This window comes from Photinus pyralis, unplaced genomic scaffold (assembly GCF_008802855.1).
Source record: "Photinus pyralis isolate 1611_PpyrPB1 unplaced genomic scaffold, Ppyr1.3 Ppyr1.4_LG1, whole genome shotgun sequence".
NCBI lineage: Eukaryota > Metazoa > Arthropoda > Insecta > Coleoptera > Lampyridae > Photinus > Photinus pyralis.
In genome coordinates, this window is record NW_022170249.1 from 22,063,752 (window position 1) to 22,075,987 (window position 12,236).

The 12,236-nt window shown below is 36.2% G+C and overlaps 2 protein-coding genes and 1 long non-coding RNA gene across 4 annotated transcripts in view; 1 reads left to right on the forward strand and 2 right to left on the reverse strand.

Moving 5' to 3' along the window:
* Positions 1-3,688, reverse strand: part of LOC116158721 — a 43,725-nt gene extending 40,037 nt beyond the window's left edge. The window contains exons 1-2 of the long non-coding RNA XR_004142799.1: positions 3,427-3,688; positions 2,616-2,651 (exon numbers count right to left, since the gene is read on the reverse strand). This is a non-coding gene — a long non-coding RNA (uncharacterized LOC116158721). The remainder of the gene's footprint in view (positions 1-2,615; positions 2,652-3,426) is intronic.
* Positions 3,689-3,806: 118 nt separating this feature from the next.
* LOC116158718 (ras-related protein Rab6-like) lies at positions 3,807-4,538 on the forward strand. Its single transcript, XM_031471550.1, has one exon. The coding sequence runs from the start codon at positions 3,836-3,838 to the stop codon at positions 4,460-4,462; it is 627 nt and encodes a 208-aa protein (XP_031327410.1). The 5' UTR covers positions 3,807-3,835; the 3' UTR covers positions 4,463-4,538.
* A 1,638-nt stretch (positions 4,539-6,176) lies between these two features.
* LOC116178098 (calcium-independent phospholipase A2-gamma-like) lies at positions 6,177-11,516 on the reverse strand. 2 transcript variants are annotated; one of them, XM_031497424.1, is made up of 6 exons: positions 11,133-11,516; positions 10,075-10,471; positions 9,888-10,025; positions 7,255-7,528; positions 6,810-7,207; positions 6,177-6,760 (listed from the first exon to the last, which is right to left on the reverse strand). In XM_031497424.1, exons 1-6 carry the CDS (start codon positions 11,183-11,185, stop codon positions 6,287-6,289), a joined length of 1,734 nt encoding a protein of 577 aa, XP_031353284.1. In that variant the 5' UTR covers positions 11,186-11,516; the 3' UTR covers positions 6,177-6,286. The 2 variants fall into 2 exon arrangements, with proteins under 2 accessions (XP_031353284.1, XP_031353293.1); XM_031497433.1 differs by lacking the exon at positions 11,133-11,516 and adding an exon at positions 10,525-10,694.
* Positions 11,517-12,236: the final 720 nt, after the last annotated feature.

Consider the following 12,236-nt stretch of genomic DNA (forward strand, 5'->3'; position numbering starts at 1 on the left):
CGTCCCCTGGCATATCCGCATATGAGATGGAAAATTCGCCAATAAGTACCCAAAACTGACTAAAATTAGTTAGAATGGAAAATTTCTGATCACATTCTCATTATACAGTTCATCATTTTGTCTTTTGTTTGGTAACTTATGCAGAGCTTCCGCGCAAGCTCTAAGCAAAGTAGTAAGAAAATAAAAAAAAAGTTTTGGCCTTAAGGCGTATTCTGTATGAATTGATCAGTACCTCCCGAAAGGAAAATAAATATGGAATAAATATTCTTATAAATAATAAACTTACAATTGTGCAATATGCGCATGCGCACACCTGATGTTTAAAATATGTAAAAAGCGCCCTATAACTTTGTTTGCACTTTAACTGCGCATGCGCACATCTCATGTTTACAATATGAGCTATGTTTGCCTTTAACAGAGACAGAGAACATCTCTGCAATAGCGCACCCATATTCGTTGGAAAATGCGCTAAAAATATCTCCATAAATAAGAAAGTTTACATTACGTGATCAATGATCACATTTGAATTTTACAATGTGCCGTATACTTGTCTTTACTAGAAGAATCTTTGGTTATTAAAATATCAAAAAATCTTTCCACTCGTGGGTGTTGGCGCGTAACAACACTGTAAATGATGAGTAACGGGCAAATATAGGCCATAGCAGCTATCAATTAGCGAAAACACGAAGTCTCTAGGTGGCCCAGGGGTCGAGGTCTCGATGGAACAGACAGACAGACAGACGACAGAAAATAGTTATCAGAAATCGTTTATATAATTTAACTAAGAACTAAAAGTATCCGCAAGTAACTACAACTGCGACCATGGCCCAATGCTTTTGATTTGCGGAGCATACAAAAAATATCGGACGGACGGAGAAAGTGGGCATAATAGCGCCTTCCAACATGAGATGGAAAATGTGCTAAAAAATAACCTGAACTACACCCTATTATTTAAATTTTAAAGCTTATTTTTAACTTTACCAATTACGTTACCATGGTTAGTTCGGATGTCTTCGTAATACCCCATATTTGTAATTAATTGATGGGAAGACGGAAGTAATCGGAAAAATCGGAAGAGTCGCGGTAGGCACTCGAAATATCTGAACTTCCAAATAAATATTTGAATTACGTTCATCGTGGCCTAATTTACCCTAACAAACACCATCGATTTAACCTTAACGAAGGCCGATTACTTCCCGTTAATTATTTACCAATTACTAACTATATTATTGGTTTTAGCGCATTTTCCAACTCATGTTTGAATGCGCCATTATGGTCACTTTCTCCGTCCGTCCAAGGCCCAGTTTTGAAGATATTTAGTTCGTTCTTTTTGCATTCGGTAGCCTATAGCTCTTGCACCTCACCTACTACAATGATAGTCTGATTTAATTAAAAACATGCAACTTTGAAAAATTTCCGTTGTAGATATTGCGTTTTTTGTAATTTTCTCAGCTGCTAAACGGAATATATAGATTTTTATTTCAGAATAGGTGGTTCTGAGGCAAGCAAAAATTTTTATAAAGAATGACATTTTTGCGTAAAGTTAAAATTAAAAATTTTTTCCCTCTTGTTCAGTTCATCCGGGGACACGTTGTATGTATGAGTGATAATGTTAAGGTAAAGAAGGAAATACGAGAATTTGTAAAAAGGATTTTCTTAAAAAACGTTACGAGCCCCAGCTACCTCAGTTTTATCCACAAGAAATCCGAAAAAATAATTCATAACATACGAAAGTTGGTGTCGACTTCTGCTTTACCCGTATCTACCTGTATATTGGAAATACTACCTTACTTTCAATTGAGCGTTTGAGGGAATTAACATGGGAAAAAGGTTTTTTGTAGATAGTTGCTCCCCATATGTTAACTTGAGTGTTTATAATGACATCAATCGAAAGAAGATTTTTTTCCTCGTCTAATGAATGATATACGAATTAGTTCATTTTCAGGTCTCACTATTTTACCAAAAATTCGGCAATAAATCCACTTACCAAAATCATGTAGAGCCATGACTAGTAAGACAAAAACCAGATTCAAACGTCAAAATCAATATCAGTTTATGACAACTGGCATTAATTTATTTGTAAAATGCGGTTCACTGAGGAAAAAGTACTTATTTGTAATAAACAACGTTTACAAAGGAAATATTTATTCTAGTACGCGATATTTGTTTTCCGTGCATTTTAATAAGCGTCCCATTCCGTCTGTGTGAAAACCTATTTCAATTCTTTAGGAAATTTCCATGGCTTAACATGATTTTGCTAATTGCATTTATTGCCGAATTTTTGATAAAATAATGAGAAATACAGCTGAAAATATACTAATTCGTATATCATTAGATGAGAAAAAAATTTTCTTTTGATTGGTGTCATTATAAACCCTCTAAGTTAACAGGGGGAGCAACGATCTGCAAAAAACGTTTTTCCCATGTTAATTGCCTATCTTCGGTTTTAAAATATTCAATTCACCTGATATAAGTCGTTTTCGAGATAAGACTAACGATAAAATGAATCAGGTTGCATATTTAAGTACCAATACAACTTTTATAACTTCAATATTAAAATAATACAGAAAAATAAATGAGCACGAAAAGCAATAGAAAACCAAAAAGGCACTTACCTACCGTTGACACACACTTAAGCTGGTGGTGGATTCCTGAAACAATCCCCAAATTAGCAAATGCAATTGTAACACTGATCAAATTGTTTCACCATCAACCTTAATTCCATTCGTAATCAACAATCGAACAATCTAGAAATTTGTGCCGCCCTTAGTAAATACAAAGTTACTGTAATTAGTGTTAACTGCTTTAGAACTAGTGAGCCTCAAATTCCTGATGTACGAGTCAGATAACTAACCCTTTGGCAAAAATACCTACTTACCCTGCCTAAGATTTGTTACGTTGGAAAGTTGCTGAGGGAGATTAAATTTAGAGCACACGACACCAATCCGCGGCACATCTATTTACAAACTGACTTCGATTAAAAATGATTTGTCAGGTAAGTATATTGCAATAAACCGGTAGAGTTCAATTCCTGACCTTTAGCGCTTATCTACACGAAATAATAGCAGCATGAATCAGGCATCTAATTCAAAAACTAGAATTAAACGAATGAGAAGGTGGATGAAAATGTTACCACTTTATATAAGTACTGCATTCGTTTCTTTTAAATTTCGAACAACAAAAATAAGTAATAGTCCCCGAGACCGACCAATAGGTAAATTAGACACAAATGGCCGTTTGTAACGACAAATTTAAGCGAAACTTACTTTAAAATCCATGGCAACGATTATTGCAACAATTGTCATGGATTTTAAACTAAGCTCCATTTGAATCTGTTGATGCCATAAACGGCTTTTTCTCTACATCAAACGTCAATGAGTACGTTTGGCCGACGCAACTGTTGAGTATGTTGAGAGGTTGACTTACCTGAACCTTTGAATAAATCCTGAACGAAGAATGGTGGAAGCGCGGTGAATTACCGTGGATGGAAGCACTTGCTAATAATTGGCATCCACAAATTTGGCGGTGCTTTGCCTCACCGCAATATCATAACCTAACATTTTGTCTCCCTAGGACGCGTTCATAAGACACTTACCGATACGTGTTATAATTAGATACGTCGGTACTTTTGCTCTTTTTGAGGAGCCATGGCCCATGTTTAGTAGCGCTACATGTCAAAGTAGTGATCGTGACATCAGACCACAACTGTTACTGAGTAGTGAGTACAGTTACAGTATCGGTAACGGTCTTATGGATGTACCCCTACCCATTTCACAGCAAATAACAAATTTCTCGGCCTCCGTTGATATTTTGGTGGTCAACGTGCTATAAGAAAATGTCATCGTCTAGTGACGTTAATCGTGTTAAAAAATTTAAGTTAGTTTTCTTAGGCGAACAAAGTGTAGGAAAAACGTCACTCATAACCAGATTTATGTACGACAGTTTTGATAATACGTACCAAGCAACCATAGGAATTGATTTTCTATCAAAAACAGTTTATTTGGAGGACGCAACGGTTCGTCTTCAACTGTGGGACACGGCGGGCCAAGAGAGATTTAGATCCCTAATTCCATCGTACATTCGAGACTCCAAAGTGGCAATTGTCGTCTATGACATTACGAATGTTAATTCCTTCTATCAAACAGCCAAGTGGATTGGTAACGTACGCACGGAAAGAGGAGGCGATGTGATAATTGTGCTTGTCGGTAATAAAACAGATCTGGCTGCTGATCGGCAGGTTAGCGTCGAGGAAGGTGAAAGAATGGCTAACGAAATGGGCGTTATGTTTATTGAGACGAGTGCTAAGTTGGGCTATAATGTAAGGCAACTCTTCAGACGTGTCGCATCTGGCTTGCCACAAATGGATCTGGCAGAAAAGATGACGCCTGAAAGCTTGCAAGAGGTTGTCTTGAAGGATACTGGGAACGTTGTTAAAGACCCATATGAAAAGTGTTTGTGTTAGGGAATATTTTCTCAAATCAACACTTGGAGCAAAGATATACTGTTGAAGTGCAATAGTTTTATGTTATCAGTTAGAAATAAACTACTCATTTCGGTTAAGCTTATATTGTACCTACTATCTCAGAATATAAATGATACTTACGTGATTGTTTTCCTATACCATAAAATTACAAAATATTCCATAACAAAAACCTTGATCAAAAGCATAAGCATTTCCTCTGAAAATGGTGACCACAACAAAGAATACTTAATAATCACAACTAGGCATGGATTGCACCAAATACCAAACTCTTTCGCAATGCCACAAAATGCAATTGATAGGTAAGAAATGGCACTTTTTGTTACTTTGCCGCACCCACAGGACTTACAAATCTCTGGTCATTGGTAATGTCCACCTGTTCGTTAGGCAACCAACATGCCACCTTAGAGGCGCTACCCGAATGTATTTACAAAGAAGCTTGCGGTTTGTTTATTCCTTAGACAAGGAAAGAGAGGTTTATTCAATGCTTGCGGCATTGATTATATACATGTATAATCAATGCTTGCGGTAAGCAGAACGGAGCGTATACCCAGGAATACGCGAACGATTAGCGATCGTCATAATTGAGAAGTGGGAAGTTTCCAACCACAGTGAAAACGCTGGAGCGAATAAGCGAAAAGGCACTGTAGGTCTATGGGCATGTAGATGGGCTTTTGGCGTACATTGGGCTTGAACTCCCGATTGCTATATTAGCTTTACACTGTAGTGGTAAGGGCATACCTGTACCATCGATTATAACGGGCGATCAAAAATGAGTTGCTGTCGAGTCGCCTTTGGAAGTTCAAGTTAAATATGATTTTCCATGTAAACAAAAATTCCAAAGGTAACTCGACAGCAACTCTTTTTGAATCGCATAGTACAAGTGTGCCTTTACAGTGCACTTGTATGGTGGCTTGCCATGCGCAGGGCAACCTATACAATACAGGAAAAGCAACTATAATGTAAAGTGCAGAGACTCGCCGATCTGGGAGTCACTGGAGCCATGAAAATCAAGTCACCTTTGGTCATAGAGGCACTTCTAGGACTGAAGCCTCTACACTTAGCTGTGGAGGCAGACACTGGGAAGGCTTCCATACGGCTAAATGATTCCTAGAAGGAAATTTAACAAAGGAATTATATCAGAATCTATTATAAGTGGTAGACACCCTGATCACTATCTTTGAAGAGTCTAGTGGCCACAATGGGAACATGCTGCTAAATTAAGAATTTGCACTTTCAGCAAGATGGGGCTTCCTCACATAGAGCTCTGGCTGTTGAGTATAGTAGCTCACTCGGCACTATTTTGGTAAATGGATTGGTAGGTACCAACCACACTCTCCAGACTTGAGGAATTACATAAGACACTTGCTGATATCGGAAGAAGTAAATTAATATGCTTTTAATCATAAACGTATTGAGAATGAGGGCGTTTTATTAGCGCATTACCCAACGAAATTGTCAGTTTGTTGGTTCAAAGATAGTGGTACAGAATTGGGCACCTGTGATTTTTAAATCTTATTAGTTGGAGTCACAACTTTCTTTCCCGCCCGTTTTACCAATACGGATTAGGAAGCCATTTTTTTTGGAAAGCTGTGAATAAAATTAAATTATTTTGATTTGCCATCAAATTGTATTATTACTATTTCTTTTCTTAAGGCTATCAATTACAAACTATTTGTAATAAATTAAGTATAAACATTGTTATAAAATGATCACAGACAAAACTAATACGCCCCTTTATGAAGCTTTCTATTTTTGTGAATTACACAGAATTAAGAATGTGAAACACACAATTGCGACTACAACTCATTTAATTATAGACATTATCGTTTCACCCTTTAAACTAACCCAGTCCATAATTTTCTGGGCCGGTCCCTTTGTGGCACATAACGCTTTTGCGGCATGTTGAAATTTGTCTTCGTTTCGTCTAAGATACATAAGTGCATCTCGTTCTAGTTGCTCCAGCTTTGAGGGATTTATCTCGGACATGCTTAACATTTCAGTTAAGTAGGGATTGAAACGATAATAAACATTAACAGGTAACAAGTCATTTAGCATTGTGTGAACTGCTTCAGTATCGGTAGCGCTGTCAAGAATTTTCAAAAATTTTGTTTTCCACGACGAACTGTTACTGGTTGACTCTTCGGTTAGCTCTAAATGGGATGGTATCGTGCGTCCCGTTCCGAAAGAAACGACACATTGAATTGGGTAGTTGGGCCATATCTGCTTGGCTTCGTGGATGGCAACTGCTGTTGGGTTATTAACTAAAATTCCTCCATCCTACAACATTTCGTTTTAGATCAGCCAGATGCCGATTACTTAAACTTACTTGGTGAAGCAAATTACCCAATTTACATTCCTCAAAGTAAGTGGGGGCGGCAGCCGAGGCCCTTACTGCTTCCCAAACTTTGTGATTATGACCCCCCATATACTGAGACTGAAATTCCCATGGCAAAGAGTAATTACGAAACACATAGGGTGTAACGGTAGTCTGATTCACAATAGCAGAAATGGTGGCAACTTTAGGACACTTTGGGTCACGAGCAGATTGTATCAACTCTATCTGTCCAAAGTATTCCTTGAGATTTTTTTCCCACAAAGTGGTGTCGTAATACGAATGGCTCCACACCAAATTTCCGGTCCCCCAAAAAGCAGATTGCGTAAAGACTTTATTGCTAATTTCACGATAAAGATTCGTGAGATAATCCAAATCTCTTCGAAATACTCCTACAAGATAGTGTAAGGGAAGATTTAGGAAATAGAACTAGACTTACCTGTGGAACATGCGATGATTGCGCCTGTACTAACTCCGCATATGTAATCAAACAGTTCGTAAATCCGTTTCCCAGTCAATTCCTCCAGCTTTCTGAGCATTTCAATTACAAGTAGTCCCCTTGTCCCACCTCCGTCAATTGATAAAATTCGAATTCCGTAGCCCGGTAGAGGTTTACAATGGCCGAGTAACGCAAACGCTTCATTGATTACGGCGTGCACGTCACCGTGAGAAGAATGTCGCTGCACTCTCAATAACATTCTAATAACTCCATCCTACAATTTACTAATGTTAGCTAATTGACTCGGATTAAAATTACACAGAAATGGACTTCCTTGAAATTTGGGTGGAGATATGCCAGAAGTCCCCATCGGTCAGGACAAGTTTAGGTAGGGGGTGGCAAAGACTATCGAATAGAAAAATAAAATACTGGTAGGTAGTTCCATTTGGGGAAAAAATAGTGACACTTTCAAATTTGGAAATTTTACTATTTTTTTGTGAACACCCTGTATCACTAAATCCAACTTTCTCATTACCAAAGTGTTTCCTTTTATATTTTACATTATTGATCAAATGTACCTATTTCTTAAATTTAAAATCAAGGTCGCTACGATTTTTCAGGGTGGGAAATGCTTATGGGGTGTTCAATTTAAAAAAATCGATTGTCTATTCACACTGTAAAGATGGGACATCCTGTACATCCAAAAATAATTTCTGTAGATGCGCAACCATCTACGGTTGACATTTGCACCAAAGGATTTTTGATATTTTTTACCAGCTATGAGCTAAGAAAGACTGGCGCACTGTTGCACTGTTGCAGGACCCTATATATAATATACATATCACATTTTTTTGGAATATTTAATTTTGTAATGCTTATTATTTCAATTGCAACTGTGCTATGAACTGATCATGAACTGGTCATGCATTTTATTTCCTATGTGGGAGATCAGTGGCTGTGTGCCGATGAAGTTATGGCCAGACAGACATTTGTGCGCTGGCCAGTGCCATTTGCCATTGCTGGCCCATTGAATTTAGTGCAGAGAGGATGTTTGCTGGGAGATGACTGATCCTGGATACATCAATAACAATTTGCTTTACATGAGAAGATTTTGCTGACCTCCACTTCTCTACAAGGAAGCACAACTTCATTAGCTTTTCTAGAAACTCTCCCCTTCCAGAATCATTAGTCTTCTCACCAAGAGGCCTCATTGCTATTATAGAACACTTTGACGGAAAGGGAACATTGTTTACGGCTACCTCAGCGCTGAAGGTACTGTTGTGTCAAGTACTGTTTAGGGAGTGGTGGGAATGCAATTGAAATTTGATGTGCAATGTGTCGCTTTGTGTCTCGATTAAAATAGTTTAGTTATGTTACCAATTATTTCTGACAATTATTTTCTTTGTTACAATAGCAATTGTTTCTAGCAATTATTTTTTGTTACTAAGAATGGCAATTGTTATTTTTGTTATGACAGATATTTTTTTATTCAATGATGTTCTAATAATGTTCTTCAATAACAATGGCCATTCCTAGTAACAAAAAATAATTGCTAGAAACAATTGTTATCGTAACAAAAAAAAATAATTGTCAGAAATAATTGCTAACATAACTAAACTATTTTAGACACAAAGCTACACATTGCACATCAAATTTCAATAATATGACAATTATCCTTGCACTCCCACCACTCCCAAAAAATAATTGCTAGAAGCAAATGCTAGCGCAACTAAGAAATAATTGCCACAAATAATTGCTATAGTAACTTGGCTGGTTAAAATTCTATTTAAAAAATGCGAAAATTTTGGTTCGATGAGAAGTCATTAAAAAAACAAAGATTTTTGAAACATTAAGCATCACTGTAATTGTAATACTCGAGGTAAAAGTGATGCCACTATTTTAAAGATTTTCTTATTTCAAAATACAAAAATAGTCAATTTTTTGTATTAGGTTTTATGACAGATACTTATATAGTGTGTCCAAGATAAGAATGACCAAGATGGAGAAATCTGAAACCATAAGAAATACCAAGTGGGTTAAATTTTAGGGCTTAATGTTGTTTTAAAAATTCGAAATCCGAAGATATTCGAAAAAAAAAACAGAAATTCATTGTTATTTTCTTCTGAGCCTGTTTGAAAAGATATCAAAAAAACAAATAACACTTTCTTATAGGCACTTTTTAAGCTCTACAAGATGGTGCCCACAGATTTTCGTTGCGACGTTTCGTCTTTGAGGAACCATCATCAACTTTATATTTTTATATGGACTGGAAAAAAGGACGTACTGTATTGAGGAGCATTTTTTATTACAAATACAACGGTGTAGCACATCACTTGCGTTTAGGAAAAGGTCTCCTCATGAATAATATTTTCTTGGTAGCCAGAGAAAATTTATAACATCTTTATAGCAAATACTCAGTGAATCAGAAACATAAACACCTCTTCGCTCCTTATAAATGTTAAATGAGAAGAAGGAGCACAAACACCTTTCACTATAATATTCTACTGAGATCAAATTTGAATTGGGAATAAAGATCATCTCCTCACTCCTTGGGACCTTTGGATTTATATGTCTACCCAAATGTAAAGGAAGCTATACATATCTAGGAATTTTTTTATCTAAAGGAATTGTACCTTAATGATTTGTCGTTTTACTTCAGGAAATTGTTTAATATGAGCGAGCAGCTCTTCAATTCTGTGTATTTTCGAATCGTCACTTTGCGCTATTGCTACGGAGGTCATCAGCTTATTCGCCTTTGTTAATATCAATGACTAAAAGAGCAACAGTAAATTGATGATTTAATGAAGGAGAAATACTTACTTTGGACGAGACAGCAGGTGACGTTTTCCATTTTGGTGTGATCACCTTCACTTCGCCTTCGGTCGAACTTTTCTTGCTTCTTAAGCCTTGCAAGACATTGGGTAACGCATACCCACCGTCAGCTTTTGTCTCAACTGCAGTAGTGGTACTGTCCTCAGGGATTGTGGGTACGTTTTTTGTTTCAATAAATCGTACGTCACTTCCGTAAACGGACGGTTGAAGCTTTTGTAGCAATTGCGTAATTTCCTTGTTGATGACATTTTGCAGCTTTTTATTGTTGGAAAACTTAGTAATGTAAAGTCTTAGGTTGTTTAGGAATTTCCACTGCGTTAAAGACATCACCTTCATTTGCAATTTTGAGGGGCTGACTGTATTCGAACTTCCGGAGTAATACTGCCTAAAAATTAAACAAAAAATGCGTATTATTGCCTCTTTCAAGATCTTTAGTACTTAATTTTTCTTCATTTTTATGCTGTAATTTCGTAACAAAACTCGAAAAATAGCTACATTTCAAAGGAGAAAAGCAATCAGCTGATATTGACAGTCAGTCACAGCTGACTGAACTGAATTGGAACATATACCAGTGGTTCTCAAGTACAAAAAAGGATTCAAAGAAAATGATCAGGATGTGTTTTGTTGCAAACTATTAACTAACGAGACACCGATATAAATTTTTTATAGATCATTTAGGTAGCTATATATCCAGATCAAAGGCCCCCGTTTTTATCTAGTTAATTATGCTTGAACGATAAACATAAATAAAAATATTATTCAATATTATCCTTGAATAAAAAGTGTTTTATTCAATGATTATTGAAAGATAATTAATAGTATAGCATGTACACCCTGCATGCAAATATGCCAATTAGTTAATTAAAAATTATAAAATTTGCAGGCAAATATTATTTACAAAGCAGACATCCAAACAAATGAACTACAGAAGATGATCCATAAGAAATTGAATTCGTTAAAAAATCTACAACAAAAAGGACATACTTTTTAAATTAAAATGCGCCCTACTCGCAGTACCTATAGTAAAGAAAATAGTATTTACTTACTTTAAATGAGGAGATCTGTTTCTAAGGTGGCGAATACCTTTACTTAACGACATTATCAACTATTAAACTATCTATATTTAAATGTTATAAATAAAAATGATAAATCGTGACACCGCGCACGTATTTAGTAATGTTCCCGCGTTAATATATTGCACTTTAATTAATGAATATAATTACAGTTACAGTTCTTAACCGAAGCTTGAATACGAGTATCTTGATAATTATTGACGTTGTAAACAAATTGCCACACTTTTATATTGCACAGATGTTTTTGCAAAATTTTCTAGGATCCGAACAATGAAAATATTTACGCGCGTGTGAGATGTTTGAATTACAGCCAAAGAGGAAATGTAAACAGAGTCGGACCATTTACGCTCCGCCTAGAAAATCACCTCATTTGAACGTCACTCGCTAATATTAGGGCGCGTAAAATCGATCTGACCAAATGAACTCAATTCAATTTTTATTTCCGTCAGGGTTTATACTCCTGAACGTAGATGCGTCAAGTTAAATAAATTAAAAACGCACTAATTAGTTGAGTTTAGTAGTTTTCATAGTGCGGAACTATGAATACTAATAAATTCAACGCGTCATGATCGACACACCTCCAAGATTACAAACGTTACGTTACGTATTTACGTCTGTTTAATTTAAATGCGACGTTACTATTGAACAATTGGCATAGATTTTGAGTAAACATACCGTATTGAAGGTTCTTAGTAAAATGACACGTGTAAGATGTTTCGCAGTATACCTATTGTACCCATTTTATGGCCTTTTAGACCTACCCTGTAATGTAGCACTTTTGATTTGCGACAACCTGTATTAAGTTGTTCCCTCAAAATCCAAACGAAATGAGTCTACCGGGGCAAACACCCCGTGGACCAACTAAGTGCTCCTTAGACCATTCATAATATCTGAAAAAGGTCAACGTAAACAACAACCAAGCAATGTCCATTATATGATGACCCATCTTACTCTTGTTCGATACATTAATTTAAAATTACCTAATTGCTATAAAACTATTTTATATCTTACGAACATATCATAGCACATTTTAAATCTGTGATACGAAATTGGTTTCTTTTCTAGTCTATAACTTTT